The sequence below is a fragment of the Lacerta agilis genome, chromosome 16 (genome assembly GCF_009819535.1).
Source record: "Lacerta agilis isolate rLacAgi1 chromosome 16, rLacAgi1.pri, whole genome shotgun sequence".
Classification (NCBI taxonomy): Eukaryota; Metazoa; Chordata; class Lepidosauria; order Squamata; family Lacertidae; genus Lacerta; species Lacerta agilis.
In genome coordinates, this window is record NC_046327.1 from 6,741,800 (window position 1) to 6,764,653 (window position 22,854).

The following is a 22,854-nucleotide window of genomic DNA, read 5'->3' on the forward strand; positions in this document are numbered from 1 at the left end:
CACCATCTGGCTGTGTTGGGCTTCCAGAGGGCATGGATGGTGTTAACAGTTTGCAAGGACCAGCAAAAAATGCCCTACTCAGCAGGAGAACAATAGCTCAATGTTGCTCCATGTTTTTTGTTTACGTTCCTTGAGGCAGCCTTGGAGTAAATTAGGGCTGGGGATACTCCCTACTAATAAAGTAAAATAAAAGGAACGGGGAAATCCAAATTCCTCGGCATGAGCAATTTATTCCTTTTTTATTTTTTATTTTTTTAATAAGAATTTATTGATTTTCTAAAAAATACAAAAAGAATGAACATACAAAATACAATACAAAATATGAAACAAAACACTACTACAACACACTACAAAACTAAAATACAAAAACAAACCTAACAAAAGAAAAAAACATTTATTTACCTAATCTTATCTTATTTATAATCTTACTTAGGGACTTCCTCACGTCCTCTCTTCTGCGTTCATTTCAAATATACTATAGTAACTTTATAACTTATTTAAATTCCTCTTCCTCCAATATTCTTGCATGGGCAATTTATTCCTACGGCTCGAGGAAATCACACACTTTTACACAATTCTGCCATTTTAACTATTTGGGAACATTTATTCTGGGGTTGCTAATGATAGGGAGGAAGAAGGAAGCCCTGTAATACTACAGTATTAATGAAAGACAAAGGAATTTGAAGCCGGAACCCAATATTGCATTCTGCACCTGTCTAATATTTGTTAACGACACTTTATTGCAGTCCTGGGCAGGGTAGGATCCAGACATTAACCCGAGGAACCAATCTTCCTAACAGAGTGCCAATTAAAAATGGGAATTACATTAAACATCTATACAAGACATTTAGGCAAAACATGTATTTATAACGTATTTAGAACATCTGCTGAGATCGAAAGCAGTAAATTATGCAAATGCTCTATATATTAACACCACATGTTACCTCTATTTTCTCGTAGACCTCTTTAAACATCCCTGGAATGACATACTGGCGCTCGACAGCTTGGATCTCGTCCCTCATGGGCCAAATGTCTCTTAAAAAGATCTTCTTCCCTTGTGAGTTCACACCTGTAAGAAAGTAAAGTACGCAGGCTATAAACTAGGGCAGTGGTGGCGAACCTATGGCACGCGTGCCAGAGTGGGCACCCGGAGCCTTCTCCGTTGGCACGCACGCCATCGCCAACCAGTGCCATTGCTGGTGGTTGTTAAAGTGGGCAGCGTTCCCCGCCCCCATGGCGATGCTGGCGGGAAATGCTCCCTAGAGGTCTGGCCGCCCCTCGGGGGATGAGGGGCGTGGCGCTGGAGCGGCGTTGGGGCTTTGCCAGCTGGGGCTCCGGAGGGCGGCTGGCTTGCAGCGCCACGCCCCTCACCCCCCGCTCGCCCCCCCCTCCCGAGGGGCGGCCAGCGCGGGAGGGAGGTGGGCGGAGAGGCGGCCTACCGGGGGCGCCGAGGGATCGTCGCACCAGGGCGGCCGATCCCTTTAAGACGGCCCTGGTTGAGACGATAGTTGTCTTCGCCGCCGCGTGCGGAATGAAGCGTTCTTCATGCGTGTGAGTGTTGTTTTTCGCCAACCCCTCACTACCCCCCCCCCGCCAAGACGCTCAACAACTTTGGGCAACCCTCCCCAAAAAGCTCGTCAACTGTTGGCAATTTTCTTCCCCTCCCCAAAAAAGCTCATCAGCTCTGGGCAATACTGCCCCCCCAAAAAAGCTCAACAGTTTTAGGGAAAATACGGTGTACAGACATGCAGACAATCATTATTATCCCATATTAAATTGCCGTGTTAGCACTTTACGATAAATTAGTAGGTTTTGGGTTGCAGTTTGGGCACTCGGTCTCCAAAAGGTTCGCCACCACTGAACTAGGGAGAAAGCATTCAAAAAATGCTGTGTGTACACTGCACACAGCCCCTTCAATAAACACCTACATTTCATGGAAGCTTGATAATGGATTTGGCATATGGAAGGTAAACAAGACCCATTAAAACACAGACCCTCTTCTGGATCTTGACCTTTAAAGTAAATTACATAAAAAGTGCTTCGCAGACTGGAGCCAGAGGGCTTGACATATCATCTCTTCCTGTATGTACTTGCCTGTGACCTGAGATAATAAACAGAGACCTTTCTCAGAGAGCCCCACCAGCTGAGAAACCACAGGTAGCGATGAAGAAAGGCTCACTTGGTACCTGGGTTTTGCTCTCGGATAATATTATTTTGCTGCCTGTTTTTTCTTTTTTTAAAAAAGTAATTGTTTTGAGTGCTGTTTTTGTCTTGTATTTGTTGATTTTGTAATTTCACCTTTTGTCTTGTATTTGTTGATTTTGTAATTTCACCTTTTGCTATTTCTTTGCATAGCACCCGGAGGACAACAGCCACGGAGCAACTAATCAAAGCTGGTAGATGCACAAAATTAAAAGGGTTCATTATTCCCAAGCGATGCCTTACCTAGAGGTTCCTTCTCAAAGTCAATCCTTACGGTTCCCGCAATGGCATATGCTATTACCAATGGTGGGGAGGCCAGGTAATTGGCACGAGTATTGGGGTGGACACGGCCCTCAAAGTTTCTGTTTCCAGAGAGGACGCCCACAGCTACAAGGTCTCCCTGTGCAGAGGGGAAGAAGGGTACAGGATAACACATACATTTACAAATGCAACAGCTTCTCCTTCCTCACAACTAGAAGACCTGGGAACGGAGACAGAGAGAGAGCATATCACTGAGCTGTGCTCACAGGTCCAAGAAATGCCCAACAAGGGCTTTCATGAGCTCTGGGTCTGAAGCCAAGTATCAGGGTCACAAATACTCAACTTCCATCAGATTTGTTGGCTTGTAGCCATTTGTAACCAAATTGGAAGTCTATATTTGACATCTCTAACAGCAGAAGTGAGAGCTGGACCATAAAGAAGGCTGGTCGCCGAAGAATTGATGCTTTTGAATTATGGTGCTGGAGGAGACTCTTGAGAGTCCCATAGACTGCAAGAAGATCAAACCTATCCATTCTGAAGGAAATCAGACCTGAGTGCTCACTGGAAGGACAGATCCTGAAGCTGAGGCTCCAATACTTTGGCCACCTCATGAGAAGAGAAGACTCCCTGGAAAAGACCCTGATGTTGGGAAAGATGGAGGGCACAAGGAGAAGGGGACAACAGAGGATGAGATGGTTGGACAGTGTTCTCGAAGCTACCAACATGAGTCTGACCAAACTGCAAGAGGCAGTGGAAGAAAGGAGTGCCTGGCGTGCTCTGGTGCATGGGGCCACGAAGAGTCAGACACAACTAAACGACAACAACAGCAGAATATGGGGCACAGGACTTGACTTACCTGAGTAATGGCTTCAACAACTGGTTCTGGCAGAGGTCCGCTGTTGCCAATGCATGTCATACATCCATAACCTACCACATCAAACCTGCAGACAGCATGAAACAGGTTCTCTATTTGATGAATACATGCACATTTACATATTGCATACTGTTTGCCAAAAATAATAATAAAGAGCACAGTAGGATATGTTTGTGCAGGAAGAACATCTGCAATAGTGCAATGTTGAATTCCACCCTCTGTGGTCAATGTTTCTGCTGGAAAAATCATAACCACTCTATGTGTCCATCTCAGGCCTAGTCTGCATGAATGGAAAATCAGATGGGTCACAGTTAAAAAAAAAAAAAATCTCGCTTAGACTCCCTTCACATTACAGGTGGGAGTCGAACATTCAAGGAGTTTTCTAGCCTGCTCTCCTCTCTGATATGCTGCTTTAGTTAAGCACAGGAAAGAGAAGGAAGGTTTTGTGTTGCTTGTTTGTTTAATGAGTATTAATCATGAGACATGTCACGGCATTCGCCACCTCACCTGCCATTTTTATACGGTAGGGCTTAATTATGAACACATCTCAACTGCAGTGAAGATGGTATATATATTGGAAAATGAGCTGCCTCGTCTTTCTTCCCCTTTTTAAAATTAATTACTAAGGAACCGAAACAATAACAAATCTTCAGCTGGTGCAGAATTCGGCGGCCAGATTGCAAGACGGTTTGTGCATACGAATCCACTCCTGGCCCGACTGCACTGGCAGCTAATTAGTTTCCGGGCCCGATTCAAAGTGCTGGTTTTGACCTTTAAAGGCTTAACTTGCCCGGGACTGCAATACTTCAAGGACTGACCCAGACCCTGCATTCATCCTCTGAAGACCTACTTCATGTGCCTCTTCTGCAAAAGGTCCGGAGGGTGGCAATAGAAGCCTTTACTGTGGGGGGTATTTTTTGTTGTTGTTGTTGTGTGTTTTTCTGTTTCTGTGTTTTTATATTGTAAACCACCCTGTGAGCTTCAGATGAAGGGAAGTATATAAATTTAATAATTAAGAATACTAATATTACAGTGGTACCTCGGTTGACAAACTTAATCCGTTCCGGAAGTCCGTTCTTAAACCGAAACCGTTCTTAAACCGAGGCGCGCTTTCCCTAATGAGGCCTCCCACTGCCGGTGCCCTTCCGCCGTTCAGATTCCATTCTTAGACTTAGGTAAAGTTTTCAAACCAGGACGCTATTTCCGGTTTTGCAGAGTTTGTAAACCGAATCGTTCTTAAACCGGACTGTTCTTAAACCGAGGTACCACTGTACTTTCAGCTTGCATGCAGACTGCAACCTGAATGTTGGCAACCCTCAAACATTCCAACAACCTTTATAAGCAGGAAAGGAGAACCTGTGGCTTTTCCAGGTTATTGAACTACATCTCCCATCATCCGCGACCACTGTCCAATTCTGGCTGGGGCTGATGGGATTTGGAGTGCAACAACAACATGAGGTTCCCCCCATATATTCCAAGCTGCTTTGCTTTTCTCAGCCCGGTGTTTTTAGCTGTGGTTTTGTTTATTTCCTAGTTGCAAGCCATAAATTAAAACGAATACTTAACACGTGGTTTTTCACCTGAGGAGCAAGTATCAAACATTAAATTACGAGAGTCTCGACTGAGCTCCCCAACAAAAAAAGTGAATATAACCTAACCTCTTACCCTAGTTGAACAAGGTATGGCAAAACCCCACTCTCTCTCAGATAGTAGGTAACAACCCCACTTCCTGGAGACAGGCTAGTTTTAATGTATGGCTTCACGGTCAGTCCGGCTTCTACAGCTTTCTTTGCAAGCAATCCTGAAAAAAATACCCAAAGTCAATGGATGCCTCAGACCATTTGTTCCAGCCGAGTATTATGGGGTGGGGAATCCCCTCTAGACACCGATGGGCTCCAACTCCCATCAGCGCTAGCTTGCGTGGCCAATGGCCGGGAACGATGAGAGTGGTGGACAATTATTTATACACGTCATACCATCTATGTAATACAGCTGTACCTTGGAAGTCAAATGGAATCCGTTCTGGAAGTCCATTCGACTTCCAAAATGTTTGGAAGTCAAAAGTCCTGATTCTGATTGGCTGCAGGAAGCTCATGCAGCCAATCGGAAGCCCCGTTGGATGATCGGCTTCCAAAAATAGTTCGCAAACCAGAACAGTCACTTCTGGGTTTGCGACGTTCGGGAGCCAAAACATTCGAGAACTAAGCTGTTCGAAAAGCAAAGGTACGACTGTATGTCGTCTTACAAAATCATATAGGCGCAGGCTCAGTGCTGCATATAAACCAAAGAGCCTAGGGCTTGCCGATCAGAAGGTTGGTGGTTCGAATCCCAGCAACGGGGTGAGCTCCTGTTGCTCGATCCCTGCTCCTGCCAACCTAGCAGTTTGAAAGCACGTCAAAGTGCAAGTAGATAAATAGGTACTGCTCTGGTTCGCCAGTAGCGGCTTAGTCATGCTGGCCACATGACCAGGAAAAACTGTCTGTGGACAAACGTCAGCTTCCTCAGCCAGTAAAGCGAGATGAGCGCCACAACCCCAGAGTCGTCCATGACTGGACTAAACAGTCAGGGGTCCCTTTACCTTTACTTTCAATAATATTTAAAGCTATCACTAGAAGAGGATGGTGTTGATTAAATTTGCTACCAGCCTGGCCCAAGCCACAGGGCAGGTTGCAACAACTTGAAATTCAGAATTCAGAACATTTACAGTTGCGGGAATAAGGTGGGCTCTGAAAACACACATCTCAGGTGTCAAAGGCCTTGGTAAAGATTTGCATCTGCCTAGTAAAGTCTGGGAACAAGCTCCCCTGGAGTCATCACACTGGATTTCAACCATATTTAAGCTTGCTTTTATAATTGCACTTTCCCATACCTAGTTTCATAGAATCATAAAACTGTAGTTCTGGAAGGGACCATGAGGGTTATCTAGTCCAACCCCCTGCAATGCAGGATTATTATTTTTTGCCCAATGTGGGGCTCGAACCCACGGCCCTGATGTTAAGAGTCTTATGCTCTACCGACTGAGCTATTTTGGTAGGGTGCTCATACACAATGGAAGTGGGGCTGTGCCTATCTGCTTAGAGCCAATTGCTATTTACACCAAGGTAGCCAAATAATTGACGAATTCCACCACTACCCTCCCTCTAGCTCCAGAGGCCTAAACGAAAACAAGAGACAGGACAGCGTTGCCAATCAGTTATGCCAGCTTATGTAAGAAGGCTCCGAGGGTCCCTTCCCTCTTGAAAAGCACATAAAGGCACATGTAATTTAATCACACACAAAAGGACGAGACACACTTACCAGCTCCCAGCATAACCGAAGGATTACTTGTGTTTGTGCAGCTAGTAATGGCGGCAATCACCACTGAGCCATGTGTAAGTTCGAACTCCTTATCGTTGTAAACAAATTTCACTTGGTTGTTATGCTGGCCAGGGGCGATTTGGAAGCCTTTAAACCCTTGCTACAAGGAAGAGAGGACAAGGAAAGAGAACTATTTTGAATCACGGTAACAGAGGGAAGGCCCAAGGAGAGAGAAAGATGCCCAAGGCAGATTTGCCTTTTCAAAGTTTAGAAAGAGAACAAGTGAGACGTGCCACAAAGCATACTGCAAGGTGGAATGCTGGTCATTAGCATTCCATCAAACATCCATGCCTTCTTCCAGAGTATTCCATTCTATTCCCTGTCGGTTTTCCATCAAACAGCCAAGAGACTAGTCTGCATCCTGTGCCCATTTAAGTTCTACAAACCTCAAGATTCCCCCAAGCCCATTGATCCTTCCTTCTTGTTTGTTGATGGTTGGTGATGCTGTTTTGTGTACGGAAGGAGGGGCAACTCATTATTGGAACATATGATGTTTTGAACTGGCAGAAAAAACCTACCGGTACATACATTTACTGCAGCACATGTATCAAAACACTCTGCACGTTAACTTGAAAAGGGAACTGCACTGGATTTGTTTTGGGTTTTTTTATTAAAGATTTTCTTGGTTTACAAAAGTGTGTGCAATGTCTCTCGTATTTTTCCATGTAACATTTTTACAGATCAATTTTGGTTGTTGAGACATTAGGGAGAGAAGGGGGGAAGAGGTGGGTGGGATGGGGGGAGGGTGGGGTGGGGAGACGATGTTTCTATTTTCCTTAATATATGTAGGGTTTGGTGTCAGCGTCATTTGTGTTGGTTCTCTGTTGTTTGCTTGTGTTTCTTTGGCAGTGAGAGGTCGGGATTGGCGTAGGGTGTGATTGTTCATTTGTGGTTGGCTGTGGTGATCTTTGGTTTCCTGTGTGAGTGGGGTGGGTGGGTGTTTTGGATCAGGTTAGCCATATTGATTTGTATGCTGTCGGTAGAATTTTGTCATTATCTTGTTGGGCTGTGTGTGTGATGAAGGGGAACCATACGGGGGTGAAGGTGTCTTCTTCTGTTTGTCCCCGTGCTAGTTTTAGGTTGCTGGTTAATTTTTCTAGTAGGGCTGTTTCCCATACTACTTGGTACCATTGGTCCATGCTTACTCCTGACAGGTCTTTCCAGTGTCTGGTTAGGATGTTTCTGGCTGCTGAGAGTAGATGGGTTATGAGTTCCTTGTGTTGTGAGTGGGCATTATTGTCTTGGAAGATGTTTAGTAAGACAGTGGAAGAATGGCAGATGAAGTTAATGGACTTTATGGAACTCGCCGAACTGACCGCGAGAATCCGAGACCAGAGGGAGGAGAGGGTGTATCAGGAGTGGAAGAACTTTAAGGACTATTTAAATAAGTGTGTAAAACTGAATATTTGAGCAGAATTAGCTAGATGAATTGGCTTTAGCTAGTTGATGTTAGATAAAATTGTGCATAAGAAGTATTGTTATGAACGATTTAATTTTTTAAAGAATTTTAGGACGTGTAGTTTAAGTGATGAACTATATTTGATTAACTGCCCTAAGGATTTTAAGAAGTATTGTTAATGTTTATGGGGAAAAGATACAAAGTTACCAAAGTATATTGATATTGAATGCAGCCGAGTTTGCGGGGGAGGTCCCTGGTTAAAGAAGACTGAAACTAGAATTAATAAGGATAAATGTATGTTTTTGCTTATTTAGGTAGGTATGTGTTTTCTTTTGTTTATTGTGATTTTTGTTTGAATTGTTTATTATGTGCTTTTATTTTTATGTGTATTCGTATATGTGTATTGTTTTTGTTCCTTATGTTGAAAATAATAAAAATCTTTTTTTTAAAAAAAAAAAAAAAGGAAGATGTTTAGTAAAGCCAGTTCTGGGAACTGCACTGTAGAAATCCATTTGCCCAGCTGTACAGTAGGGTTACTCTATTAGGGTGCTGCAAAGCAATGTTTCACCAAACATTCAAGAAAGTTTCTTTGCATCCTGACTATATTGAAGCACTCTGGTGACTTCAGAATGGTTCAGGCTTTGGCAGATGAAAAGATGCTGCAATTAATCAGCTGCTAAAGCCAGGTGTATTGTCTTGGCCGGAAATAAAAGTCTAGTACAGTGGTACCTCAGGTTACGTTACCTTCAGGTAACGTAATTTTGAGTTATGTATACTTCCGGGTTTTGCCGCACGCACATGCACAGAAGCACTCTCTGGTGCCGTGTGTGTGTGCAGAAGCGGCGCCTCCGGATACAGACTTTTTGGGGTAAGTATGGACCCCCGGGACAAATTAAGTTCGTATCCGGCGGGTCCACTGTATTTTGTGCAAATGCTGATTAATCGTCTCTCTGAGATTTCTATCTATCTCCTACATAATCAGAAGCAGAACAACTCAAACCAAAATTCCTTACGGGGGTCGGAGAGAGAAGGGAACGAGCTTCTCGCTATCAGCAGGCAATTCCAAAAAGTTTGTGCATCAAAGAAAAATTGGAAAAGGTCTAGACTAGGCAATTAGGAAGGTCTTTGTAAAACACATATGAACAGCAGAAGCAGCACTTGAATGAAATCTGTTTCACTGGCATGAGAGGGGCCAAACTCTTTACTTATTTTCATATTCATAAAAAAGCAGGCAACCTAAAATACAATGGACAAAATGGGCACATTGTCCAAAAACAAACAACAACCAGGGCAGGCTTCCTCAAACTCGGCCCTCCAGATGTTTTGAGACTACAATTCCCATCATCCCTGACCACTAGTCCTGCTAGCTAGGGATCATGGGAGTTGTAGGCCAAAAACCTCTGGAAGGCCGAGTTTGAGGAAGCCTGAACTAGGGGATTCAGTGGGCAAATTCTGCAAGTGGAATTGGTTAGGGGCTGCTAGGCCCAAAGAGTACAGACATTCTGAGCTCTAAAAGCAAGTCTGAAGCAATTAAAGTTTCTGAATGAATGAAAGAAGAAGAAAGAAAATGAATCTCAGCTGGAGAAAGAAAGAGAAAAAAGCCATTACTTTAGCTCCCAGGCAGTTCTCAAAATCCTTCTTCATTTCAGAGACCACGACCTTGTCCTGTGGTCTTTTAGGGCCACTGCAACATGGAACAACTGTTTGCAGATCCAACTCCACAATCTATTTAAGAAAAGAGAGAGAGATTGGGTAAACAAGATGCAATGTTCCAAACTGCCCTTGAGTCCCCCCCCCCCACATAGCACTGAATTGCAGCCATTCACTTGTATGGGGAAGAGTAAAGTAGTGAACTCCCAGGGAATGCTGCAACATTGCTGGCATTATTCTCTGCTCTGGATTACCCCAGTCATTCAGAAACAAGCCAGGGGCCTAGTTCCTGGTCATACTAAAATCGTAAATTTGCAATCTCATATACAGATATATAGCTAGCCATATCAATATCAGTTCTTAAAATGATAAATACTTTAAAGCAACGGTTCTCAAACATGGTCTAAGACAGGGATCAGCAAACTTTTTCAGCAAGGGGGCCGGTCCACTGTCCCTCACACCTTGTAGGGGGGTGGACTATATTTTGAAAAAAAATAATGAACGAATTCCTATGCCCCACAAATAACCTAGAGATGCATTTTAAATAAAAGCACACATCCTACTCATGTAAAAACACACTGATTCCTGGACCATTCACGGGCTGGATTTAGAAGGCGATTGGGCCGGATCTGGCCCCCGGGCCTTAGGTTGCCTACCCATGATCTAAGAGTTCCATTCAGGTGGTCTGTGCAGAGGCTGAGGAATATTCAAGAATATCTTTGCTTTGTCTTCCTCTGGATTTATTCATTTTTTCTGGCAGGGGAGATCAAGGCTGCCTACGAATTTTTCGACATCCAAAGGATATCCGTTGGCGGTTTTAGATGGGGTTTACTCGACTTACGAATTTTAGATGTGGTTTACTCGACTTATTAATTTTTCCTAATTTTTCGTTTCCAATTCATTCCTATGGGGAAATCGCTTTTTTCGACTTACGAATTTTTCAACCTACGAATGTGCATTCAGAACGGATTAAATTCATAAGTCGAGGTACCACTGTACAGCAATTTGGGGTGGGAGGAGAGGAGAGATCTATTTATGGTTGGGGGCAATGCAGATTTTTTTTCAGATGCTGCAGACAAGCATGAAGGAATGGCTTCTAGAGGCACCAGGCTGGCTCCATGGGTATCTCCATACAGCAAAGGATAGTTCTTACAGAGACAGGATCTGCGATTCAAAATCCCCTGGAGGCTTTAGACAAGGTTTGGGGAAGCCGGTGGCCCTCTAGACATTCCTAGACTACAACTCCCATCATCCGTGATCATTGGTCATGCTAGCTGTGGCTGATGGGAACTGGAGTGTGCCACAGCTTCTCAATCCCTGCTTTAGACAGCAAGTCACGATACACCTATGAAGCAAAAGGAAGCCGGGCTGCATTTCATAGGAATTGACTATTTGTAACAAACAGGACAAACCCCGCAGGCTTAACAGCACAATGCTAAGGATTAATTCCGGCGCAGGCCTGCCCCAACCTGAACTCGGCCCACCAGCCTCGCTTTGGGGTTTGTCAGGTGCTCAACAACCCTCCCTCTGTTTGAGGTCCTCAGTAGGCAACACAAACAGGAGGTTTAATCTAACCCTTGGTGGTCTGCCATGCATGCCCGGTGGGCTACAGCTGGCTTGGAGGACCCCCCCCCCCCAATTCAGCTAGGCTGTGCCAACATGCTCCGAAGTCTTCAGAGGGAATGAAAGGAATTAAAACACAGAAGTTCCTCTACATATTATCAAGAGTTTAGAACTCTTGAAAGAGATGTTTCTCCTAGAAAAGGGGTGGGGAACCCCCTCCAGATGTGGCTGAACTACAACTCTCATCCGCTCCAAAAAGTATGGCCAATAGCCAGGTCTGATGTGGGTTGTAGTTCAGCAACATCTGGGGGCTTAAAAGTTCCCCAATCCTGCTCTAGAAAAGAAACTCCACTCATACCAGGAATGGAGAGTCTGTGGTCCTTGAGATGTTAACTGGACTCCAGCTTCCACCAGTACCAGCTAGCATGACCAATGGTCAGGGATTATTGAGTGGGTGGTTCCCTAGTCCAGATGGCTGGGAGGCTGCCAGCTCTTGATGGGGTTACACCTCCTCTGAAGGAGCAGGTATGAAGCTTGGGGGTAATCCTGGATCTTCTGCTGTCACTTGACACTTTGGCGGCACGGAGTAGTGCTGGGCAATATCTGGTTTTCAAAATCATGATGCATCACCGGGGTGGGGGGCTATTGGGTTGTTTGTATGTATACAGTGGGAGCTTGGGTTAATAACTTAATTCGTTTTGCAGGTCCGTTCTTAACCTAAAACTGTTCTTAACCTGAGGTACCACTTTAGCTAATGGGGCCTCCAGCCGCCGGCGCACAATTTCTGTTCTCATCCTGAAGCAAAGTACTATTTCTGGGTTAGCAGAGTCTGTAACCTAAAGCGTCTGTAACCTGAGGTACCGCTGTATTGTGGTTTTATATCTTGATTTTATTCTGTGGACTGCCCTGAGACCCCGGGTATAGGCTTGGTACAGTCGTACCTCGGCTCCCAAATGCCTTGCGAGTCGAACGCTCCAGCTCCCAAATGATTGAAAACCGGAAGTCAGCATTCCGGTTTTCGAATGTTCTTTCGTAAGCCGAACACCCAACAGGGCTTCCGATTGGCTGCAGGAACTTCCTGCAGCCAATCAAAAGCCGCACTTCAAAAGTTGAACGGACTTCCGGAACAGATTCTGTTTGACTTCCGAGGTACGACTGCATATAAATTCAATAAATAAACAAATAAACAAAAACTCTGGCTGCCAGAATTTTAATAGCCAGGAATTGGAAAAATAAGATACTGCCCAATATTACAGAATGGCAAAATTTAATTATGGAATATCTTCAGTTAGCAAAAGCCACTGGAAGGGTAAGAGAACAATCAAAACAAAAAGTCCATAAAGAATGGGAACTGTTTAAGAAGTATATGGGGAATAATGGTATAGGAAAGTTTTTATTAGCAGAATTAGACTGAACCAAATAAGATATTAAACCAGAGTAAGTTAAGAATAAAAGAAGGGAATAAAAAATTTATAACTGTGCGAGAAATTTGGGTAAAAATTAACAAATACAGCGATGTTAATTGGAAGTCCTTTTGTTTGGCAACAAGTAGGTTTTAAATTTTGGTAACTCTGCTGACTTTTTGTGTTGTCTTGTTTTGTTCTGTTTTTTTGTGTTTTTTTGTTATTAAGCTTTTTGTAATTTTGTAATATTGTAGTAATATTTGTTGGGTGTGTTGGATGTGTGAATTGTGTGAATGTTTGTTTTAAAAATAATAAAGTGTTAATAAAAAATTTAAAATAAGTAAATAAACAAACAATTAAAAAAAATCACGATATACCGTTTGATCATGATGACTGAAATAAGGATGGAGCTATGTAGAGGCATCGGCTGGCTTCAATGTGTTCCCCGCATCGTGATTTTTGCATAACACGCAAACACGTACACATCATGATTCATGATTCATGATATATTGCCAGGTCAAAAATTATGAAACCGGTATCACGATATGGACTTCAAACTGGTTTTGGATGATATATTGAAATATCATCGCGCAGCCCTAGCACAGAGTGCCTTCCATCAGCTTTGGCTGGAGTCCCAGCTACGCCCCTATCTGGACAGGGAGAGCCTAACTTCTGTTCTCTGTGCTCTGGTAAACTCTAGGTTAGATTACTGCAACACATTGTATGTGGGGCTGCCTCTGAAGACAGTTTGGAAACTTCAGCTGGTGCAGAATTCAGAGGACAGGTTGCTCCTTGGGGCAAGAATAACGCCAATCCTGGCTCAACTTCACTGCCTGCCTAATAGTTTCTGGGCCAAATTCAAAGTGCCTTTGTCAGGTCTCAAAAGCGGTAGGTAAAAGGTAAAGGCCGAGGGAGCCAGTGTTTGTCCACAGACAGCTTCCGGGTCATGTGGCCAGCATGACTAAGAGCTGGCGAACCAGAGCAGCGCATGGAAACACTGTTTCCCTTCCCGCCGGAGCGGTCCCTATATATCTACTTGCACTTTGATGTGCTTTCGAACTGCTAGGTGGGCAGGAGCTGGGACCGAACAATGGGAGCTCACCCCGTCGCGGGGTCGCGGGGATTCGAACCGCCAACCTTCTGATCAGCAAGCCCTAGGCTCTGTGGTTTAGACCACAGCACCACCCGCGTCCCTCAAGTGGTAGGTAGGACCTTATTAAGACTGAGAGGCAAGAGGCCTGACTGCTCATTTGAGGAAGGTGTCAAGTTAAGGAAACCCACCTGTGTAAAATCAGGATCCTGCGACGAGTTACTGAAATCTCTAAACATTCCTGCAGCCTCAAGGTACTTTCTTATGTGCCTAATCTTATCTTCATCACGGCCTAAAGCAGACAGAAAGAGGCAATCAAGTTGCAACATTTCAAACAAGCACAAAGACATCAACTTAGAATTCCACAATCGAATGTTTAGGCTGCCACGTAGGATTTGAACAGAAGATGATTAATATTGTTACTTATTAAATCTGTATGTCGCCCTTCGTCTGAGCATCGCAGGGTGGTTTACAATGCAAGAACACAAAAAGATCTCCGCTTCCGAGCTGCGTTCAGAATTCCAGGGAATACACAATATTGGGAATTATAAACAAAAACATTTCATTGTGTATATCAACGTTTGATTTTATATGCAAAATTCTTGCCATGACGAAAAATGGAAGTGGATGGTGTGGCCACAGATGGTCGCAGAGCTGTACTTCTGAATCACACTGCCCCTTCAGAAGCACGTTTACAGAGCAAAGTTTTCATTTAACAGGGTTAGATATTTTGGAGAGTTTTCTAAGTACGGTGATGAATTATATAACTAAAGGTCTTTCTGGGGTCAAATGTGACGGAGGATCTTGCCTGTTGTTTACTCTGCTCTTTGTATGCAGAAATGTCCTTAATATTCCCAAATCTATGAATTAATAGGAGTATTGATGCCTTTAAAGCCCTAAACGGCCTCGGCCCAGTATACCTGAAGGAGCGTCTCCACCATAGCTGTCTACTTTCCCTTTTTTTCAGGAAATTCCCTTATTCCAGCGCCGTTTCCCATTGCAAAAAAAAGGGAAAGTTGACAGCTCTGGTCTCCACCCCCATCGTTCAGCCTGGACACTGAGGTCCAGCGCCAAGGGCCTTCTGGCGGTTCCCTCACTGCGAGAAGTAAAGCTACAGGGAACCAGGCAGAGGGCCTTCTCGGTAGTGGCACCCGCCCTGTGGAACGCCCTCCCTTCTTATGTCAAAGAGATAAACAACTACCTGACATTTAGAAAACATCTGAAGGTAGCCCTGTTTAGGGAAGTTTTTAATGTGTGACATTTTAATCTTTGTTGGAAGCCGCCCAGAGTGGCTGGGAAAACCCAGCCAGATGGGCAGGGTACAAAAAATAAATAATAATAATAATAATAATAATAATTATTATTATTATTATTATTATTATTATTATTATTATTAGTGCCACATATTAGGGCTATGGATTCTTTGGAGGCTCTTATTTTAATAACACACATATTCATTTTTTAAAGGTGACTGCAAAATAGATCAATCAGGGTTACAAGACTGGTTATATTATTTGCCTCATCAAAAGAAGAAATCCCTTTTTAAAAAAATAGTGGAAACTGTATGATCTGAATACACAGCCCTATTTTGTTTTGTTTTTGATGACAAAATTTTATGTTGTGAACCACCCTGAGATCTACAGATAAAAGGCAGTGTACAAATTATAATTATAATTATAATTATGATGATGATGATGATGATACATTCGTACCTTGGATCCCGAACACCTTGGTACTCTGATGTTTTGGCTCCTGAACGCCGCAAACCCAAAAGTGAGTGTTCCGGTTTGTGAATGTTCTTTGGAACCTGAATGTCCGACGGGGCTTCCGCAGCTTCCGATTGGCTGCAGGCGCTTCCTGCAGCCAATCAGAAGCCACACCTTGGTTTCCGAACATTTTGGAAGCCGAACGGGCTTCTGGAACGGATTCTGTTCTACTTCCAAGGTACGACTGTATGTGCATTTTGTATTTCTCTGAATGTGTGTAAATTTGAGGTTTCAAAGTGATGAATCAACCCACTTTCAATTACCTTATCAGATCATAAGCAATACTAAAGCACAAACTCCTCCAATATTTCATTTTCTGCTAAGGCACAAAAAGCAGTCAATATTGACCCAGTTCAGATGTATCAACAAGCCATAGTTTTTCTGTTACTGGAAGAAGCAGGTATCATACACTGTCTGCTCCCCTTCTTTGTGCATGAAGGGGAAACAAGATATATATTTTTCAATTAGCTTTTCTAACAAACCTTTTCTGAATACGGCAAACTGTAGCTTGTGCAATCTACAGTTTGTTCACAAATCAGGATAACCAACAAACTATGGCCACAGTTTGCCTTATACAGGTGCCAACAGGAAGCTGCAGTTTTACTGCAAACCTCACCTGGAAGCTTTTCATCTCATTTCCATGTGTAATATGCAAAGCAGGGTGGAGAGGAGCAACGCTACCTGCTCCTTCTCAAAATGGCAAACCATGGCTTGTCATTATATGCAGAATGGGCCACACAGATATAGTTTGCGTATGCTGGAGTCAAAAGCACTAAGTCCAACTTATCGTAAACCCAGCAGATCCATTTTCTCTATTTCAAGCGTCCCAAGTGTCCCCTTGAATTTTTTCACCTGCTTGGCACTCACCTGTTTGAAGCAGGTACTTGATGCTAACTTCATCAACTGGGAAGAAGGCAGCAGTTGCTCCATATTCTGGGCACATGTTGGCAATGGTGGCTCGATCAGCGATGGACAGCTGAGTCACCCCAGGCCCAAAGAACTCAACAAATTTACCCACGACCCCAACCTGGCGGAGGTGCTGGAACAGATAAAAAAAACTGCACTTAGAACCAGTTACAGGTGGGTAGCCGTGTTGGCCTGCCATAGTCAAAACAAAATAAAATAAAAAATTCTTTCCAGTAGCACCTTATAGACCAACTAAGTTTGTTCTTGGTATGAGCTTTCGTGTGCATGCACACTTCTTCAGATACACTGGTGACTTCTATTTCAGTGTGTGTATCTGAAGAAGTGTGCATGCACACGAAAGCTCATAGCAAGAACAAACTTAGTTGGTCTCTAAGGTGCTACTGGAAAAAGGTATCTGAAGAAGTGTGCATGCACACGAAAGCTCACACCAAGAACAAACTTAGTTGGTCTCTAAGGTGCTACTGGAAAGAATTTTGTTTGTTGTTTGTTTTGCACTTAGAACCGTCTGATATAAATCGTATTCTAATAAAAGAGGACAAACTCAAAAGCTGCCAGCATCCCAATCCTAGCCAGCTTTCCACTGACTACTGCTTTAAAATTTTCAGGCGATCGTTGTGTTAAGTTTATCTCAATAATCCCTACAATGGCTCCATAAGGTAGATCAATTATCATCAACTCAGTACTGCAGACTGAGGGTTGGGAGAGGCTGAGTCACCAAGTTAATTTATGAATAAGGTGAGATACGAGGGGCGAGTTTCTAGGCTCATAGCTCATGCTCTTAGGCCAGTTTGCTCCACCCGATGAAGGACAGTGGTACATAGACATCAGGCTTGCAGGATCTATTTTGTTTTTAGTAGGAAACATGAGATCTACCAACCAGACCCTGATGCGAAAGACTTAAAATCAAATCATTCTGAGCCCAGAAATTAGCTCTGAACATCAGAACTTAATATAGCTCATAATCCTTCCACACAAATATTTACTCCTGGTTATCTCAGTATAATTGAGGGAAGCGTAATTTTCATGCTGCCATTGTTAAAACACAAACGGGGGTCAGAAATCCTTGCCGATCTACTGCAAATCAGCCAGAGATCTAATGGGAGATCCAGATCTATTTTCTGCCCACTACGGAAGTAATGGCACCCTCTCTGCACCCCTGCACACACACACACACACCCCATCTATGATAGAAATGTTTCTGGAATTAAGGGAAGATCAAATCCCTAGAAAATGGACAACAGTGATTTTGGCCGTCATGGTGTCGCACCATGTGATTACCTTGGTAACGGTGAGCACAATGTCAGTGGATGTGACAAGTGGTTGAGGGCTACCTATCAATTTGTAGCCGATCACCTCAGGAAGCACCATGCTGATTGGCTGGCCCAGCATCACCGCTTCTGCTTCAATTCCCCCCACACCTGCCAACAAGGACAAGAACAGCATTAAATGCAACTGTTTCGCTGCCCGGCGACAAACAAGAAGTATATAAAGCCAGTGTGGTGTAGTGTTTAAGAGTGGTAGACTCGTAATCTGGTGAACTGGGTTCGCGTCTCCTCTCCTCTCCTCCACATGCAGCTGCTGTGACCTTGGGCTAGTCACACTTCTTTGAAGTCTCTCAGCCCCACTGACCTCACAGAGTGTTTGTTGTCAGGGAGGAAGGGAAAGGAGAATGTTAGCCGCTTTGAGACTCCTTTGGGTAGTGATAAAGCGGGATATCAAATCCAAACTCTTCTTCTGCTTCTTCTCTTCTTCAAGGGAAACAACACGGCAGAAAGAAAGAATTCCAATGCAATGAAGCAGATAGAGCTGTCTAGGATTGCTGCCAACATCGCCATGCGAGCAGGATGGATGAAGTGCTCGTGGATAGACTTATTATATTCCACAGCAAACAGCTCCTGCTTTGGGCTGAATTTACCTAAAGCAAAACTGCAAAGTCTTAAAAAGGTTTATCCCATTGCATTGTTTGCATGTAGACATTTTATTAGCTGATCAGACAATCCTTTTGCACCTTCAGGCGAAACACAAGCACCGCAAACCCCCATCTGGAACTGGAAAGAGAGTCAAACCTTTGGCCAGCACCAAGTCTGAACATTCCTCAGAAACATTAACTTTGCTGTTTGGTTTCTCCTTAAATGGTAGGGATTAGACTAGTATTAGGTGGGTTTTCAATTGGATTTTAATCTTCCATGGATTTAATCATTGGGGAGGTCTCTGCCGCTAATGTTGCACATGTATTTGTACAGAGGGAACATGTAATTGCTTTAAATGTTGTTAAGAGAAATGTGGTTCGGTGTTTATAAATGCAAAGGTTGGTCCAAATGTCCCCCGCCATCTTCGCCTGGGCACTTTTGCAGCAGTCCTTTTCAAACGTTTTGAAAACAGAAGCACCACAATTTTCAACTAGTTCTAACGATTATTTATTTGGGGCGGGGAGGGGAGAGAGAAGCAGAACTTTGTTTACCTGCAACTCAACTTAAACCCAAACCACCGAATAGGACAATCAAGTTCAAGGGCACTTACCCCAGCCAAGGACGCCTAAGCCATTAATCATCGTGGTATGTGAATCGGTGCCCACCACGCTGTCTGGATAATAGCATCCACTCTGATCGAAGACAACTCTTGCCAAATACTCCAGATTCACTTGATGGACAATCCCAGAGCCTGGGGGAATAATCCTCATGTTCTGGAAGGCTTGGGAGCCCCACTGGAAACATAAAACGGTAGAGGCGCTCTCTCTTAGACACAGTCAAAGAAAGATCTTGGCAGCATTATAATATGTGTCTGAGCATTAAAAACAACTGTTATCTGGTACTGGGGGTGGGGGGTTTGGAAGATCACTAAGCAGAAGATTCTGTCCCAGGCCCCACCTCACAAGCGGCTAGGGCACCACCATTTTTGAAAGCAGCATGTGAAAACTGTAAAATCGAGGCAGCAAAATTAAAGCCATCCAAGTCAGCTTTGTGGTGGGTGGATGCTGGGCTCAAAAGCAAAAGCCCCAGAAACTGCAAAGTCAAAAATCGGATCCCTTGTACTCCCCACACATGTTTAGAAGATAAAACTTGGCAACATTGGTCAAGGCAAAAACAACAACTACTCTAAATTCGTGGTCAGGGAACCCTTGCTGGTCTCTTCCCCCAACCCCAGTTGTCTGGTTCCTTCTTCCATCGGGGTCAAGGTCTTTATGGAACTTAGGCTCCTTCGCTGCCCAGTTGAATCTTCCAAGACAGAAGTGTAGCCATTTTCACTTCCTAAAAACCACACGGACTGTCAGCAGTCAGCCCACCCTGTGATATGCTCTTTTTGCTGGTGACCACTAGAGAAGGGAAAAGGAACCTGTGACTCTCATCTTCCAAGACATAAGTGTAGCCATTTTCACTTCCTAAAAACCACACGGAATGTCAGCAGTCAGCCCACCCTGTGACGTGCTCTTTTTGCTGGTGACCACTAGAGAAGGGAAAAGGAACCTGTGACTCTCAAGAAGTTGCTGGACTTCAACTCCCATCACCCTGACCACTGGCCAGGCTGGCTGAGGCTAATGCGAGTTGGAGCAGCATGTGGAGCAAAGCTCTGCTTTGCCCCATTCATGCACAAATGGGTTTTTGTTTTGTTTTTTTGCTGTACCTTCAAGAACTCAAATCTTTCTTTGTTCCTCTCAAACTCCAGGTCTTGATTCTTCTGCAAACTGTCTGGCCTGCAAACAAAACATGTCGGTTATCGGAGCGGTAGACCTTTAAGAGGATGCTTCGCAAGGTCCAACGTGTGTGGGCAAAAAAATATATGAGGGAGAGCAAGAAACAAAGGAAGGTTTGTTGTTTATTGAGCTCAGCTGTTTTATGCTCTTTAATTACCTTGCACCAAGGAGCTAGAAACAAGCGGTGGAGAGGGCTTAAGTAGCTTTTGCAGTAATTCCTACTGTCTGGCTCAAGTGCTAATTCCATGCTGAATGTAGGCATATTTGGCAGGGTCTAGCCTGAATGTAAGAGGGATGGAAAATGTTCTAAAACATTAATTATATCAGCAGCAGGGGAGGGGGGGAATAACATATCTTCTTCTTATGTTGAGCTGTCAAAATTGGTTCATTGGTAAGTGGGGAAAGTGGGGAAGAGAAAAAGGAAGGCTGGAAAAAGATGTGGCAGAAGCCTGGAAAAAGATGTGAGAAGGACGGCCCGGCCAGCGCCCCCTCCATTTTGGCGCTCTAGGCAACTGCCTAGTTCGCCTAAATGGATGCACCGGCCCTGGCTGTGCTAGCAAAGGCTTGTGGGAACTGTAGTCCAAACACCTGGAAGACACCAAGCTGGTAAAGAATGCTTCACTGCATTTAATGCAAGAAACCTGATGAGTTCTAGCTACACTTGTTCTTGTTTCCCCACTCCCACCCCCTTATTAAAAAAAAAAATGCTGCTGGACATAAACTCTGTTGCCACACCTTACCTTTTATTAAAGTCAACCTGGATGGAATGATCAATTACTAAATCAGCAGGGCAGATGGGGTTGATTTTTTCCGGGTCTCCGTCCAGGGCCTTCACAGCATCACGCATAGCAGCAAAATCCACCACTGCTGGGACACCGCTGCAATGGAAGAATGAAGGGAAAGGAAGAAAGTGTATATAAATTAGCAGCCCAGGTGCTGTGCTAATTTGCAAATGAGACCTTATAGCCAAGCACACACAAAGAAAGAAACAATCTTGAAAGGCAACAACATACAGCGGTCCAGAGCTGGAAAAGAACAACAACAACAACAACAACAACAACAACAACAACAACAACTGGGATTTTTGAGCAGAGATTCCTCAATGACCCTCAGGGGTCCCTTCCAATCCTACAGTTCTATGATTCTATGAAAAGGACACTTGAATTAAACTAGGGAATCAGCTATAAAGCTGCAAATATAATATTTTAAGTGCATTATACAAATGTGACATTACATGGTGTTGGTGAGCTAATAGTAAATTCTATATATATTTTAAAATGTGTTGTTGTTGTTGTTGTTGTTGTAAAAAGCATTTTCACAGTGCTTTTTATATATGTGTGGATTCAGCCTGACTCAATATGGATAATTTTCCAAACAAACAAGCTATGTGCTCACATTCTCCCTCCTTCCCCCTCTCTTGAAGTTTCACTTTCAGTTTGAAGGTTACCGCTAAGCAAAATTTACTGCAATATCTAAATTGGCAAACTAAATTGGCAAACCAGACCTCTGAACTCTGCTCTAAAATGCACATACTGATTATATGTGGTTTCCTAATGGCTGGGGCAAGGCAACTTATCTGCTCAAGAATGCAGGTTTAATTGTATAACTTGGGCAGGGGGGACGACACTGTTCAGCAGATCCATTGCCAGCACTCGACATGGTAGCACTGTAACCACCACCTCAAATTACAGGTGGTGGTTGCAGTAAACATCACTTTCTGGGGCAATTGGAAGCAAGAAACTGGTACAGCACCCTGATCTCGACTGGGAGGAGGTTCCGGATCAGCTCCCCGATGTTGCTGTTTTTTTCTTCAAATCTGGCCAGCTTAAGGACATATCTTAAAAACTGTGAACCCGAAATTTGACCATGTGGCTTTATCAATGTATTTTCCATGTTACATAAAAATGCAAGTGCGCCATCACGCTGTTGGGAGGGCTTCAGGGAATCCTATCCCTCCCACGGTGGGATGCCAAGAAGCAGAAAACCAAGACGAGTTCTTACCAAGTAGTTCATTCAATATCCACACACAGAGAGAGACAAAGGAATGCAGTCTCTCTTAGATAATGGTGTTGCTCCTAGTCTCACCCTCTCAGTCCCTCTTATTCTATGTCACCCCTGCGCCGGCTGATCTGTGCTTTCTGCCTCTGAGTTTTCTGTTCTGCTACTCTCAAGGCACGCCTGGATCTGGGAGAGCGGGGTCAGGGATGCTTTCAAGAGACACTGGGTCTGATAGCTGTCTCTCCCCTGCTTCTTCCTGCTGCTTCCCCCTATTTTCCCCCAGCTTCTTGCCTCTGAACTATGCCTTTCTGCAAACCACTGTTCTAAATCTATACTGTCCTCCTCTTCTTGGGAAGGTGCAGAGAGAGGAGAGGCGGTTGCCACCATTCCTCCTCAGTCCAGCCCCTGACAGCTGTGCTCACCCACAGAGAGGTGGAACTTCAAACTACTGAGCAACGAGAGGTGATGAATAGGCAGCCCAGTCGAGCACTGGAGAACAGAAAGAACATGTTTCAGCTGCCCCTGCAACCTGCCAGCCCCATCTCTGTAATCTAGATCTCCAGGTTGGCTGGCAACACCACCAATCATCTTCCTCCTACCCAACCAGCTTGGGAATCGATTGCTTATGCCCCCAAATCCTCTGCCAATTAGGTTGAAGAGTGCAGTCTGACAG

The 22,854-nt window shown here is 44.1% G+C and overlaps 1 protein-coding gene across 1 annotated transcript in view; it reads right to left on the reverse strand.

The window, feature by feature from the left end:
• ACO1 (aconitase 1) overlaps positions 1 to 22,854 on the reverse strand; it is a 48,547-nt gene that overhangs the window by 8,732 nt on the left and 16,961 nt on the right. Inside the window, exons 4-15 of the mRNA XM_033172937.1 lie at positions 20,924 to 21,061; positions 20,114 to 20,183; positions 19,013 to 19,196; positions 17,771 to 17,910; positions 16,433 to 16,604; positions 13,991 to 14,091; positions 9,702 to 9,818; positions 6,635 to 6,794; positions 5,003 to 5,138; positions 3,320 to 3,404; positions 2,446 to 2,602; positions 945 to 1,069 (exon numbers count right to left, since the gene is read on the reverse strand). Coding sequence (XP_033028828.1) covers positions 945 to 1,069; positions 2,446 to 2,602; positions 3,320 to 3,404; positions 5,003 to 5,138; positions 6,635 to 6,794; positions 9,702 to 9,818; positions 13,991 to 14,091; positions 16,433 to 16,604; positions 17,771 to 17,910; positions 19,013 to 19,196; positions 20,114 to 20,183; positions 20,924 to 21,061 — 1,585 coding nt within the window. The remainder of the gene's footprint in view (positions 1 to 944; positions 1,070 to 2,445; positions 2,603 to 3,319; positions 3,405 to 5,002; positions 5,139 to 6,634; positions 6,795 to 9,701; positions 9,819 to 13,990; positions 14,092 to 16,432; positions 16,605 to 17,770; positions 17,911 to 19,012; positions 19,197 to 20,113; positions 20,184 to 20,923; positions 21,062 to 22,854) is intronic.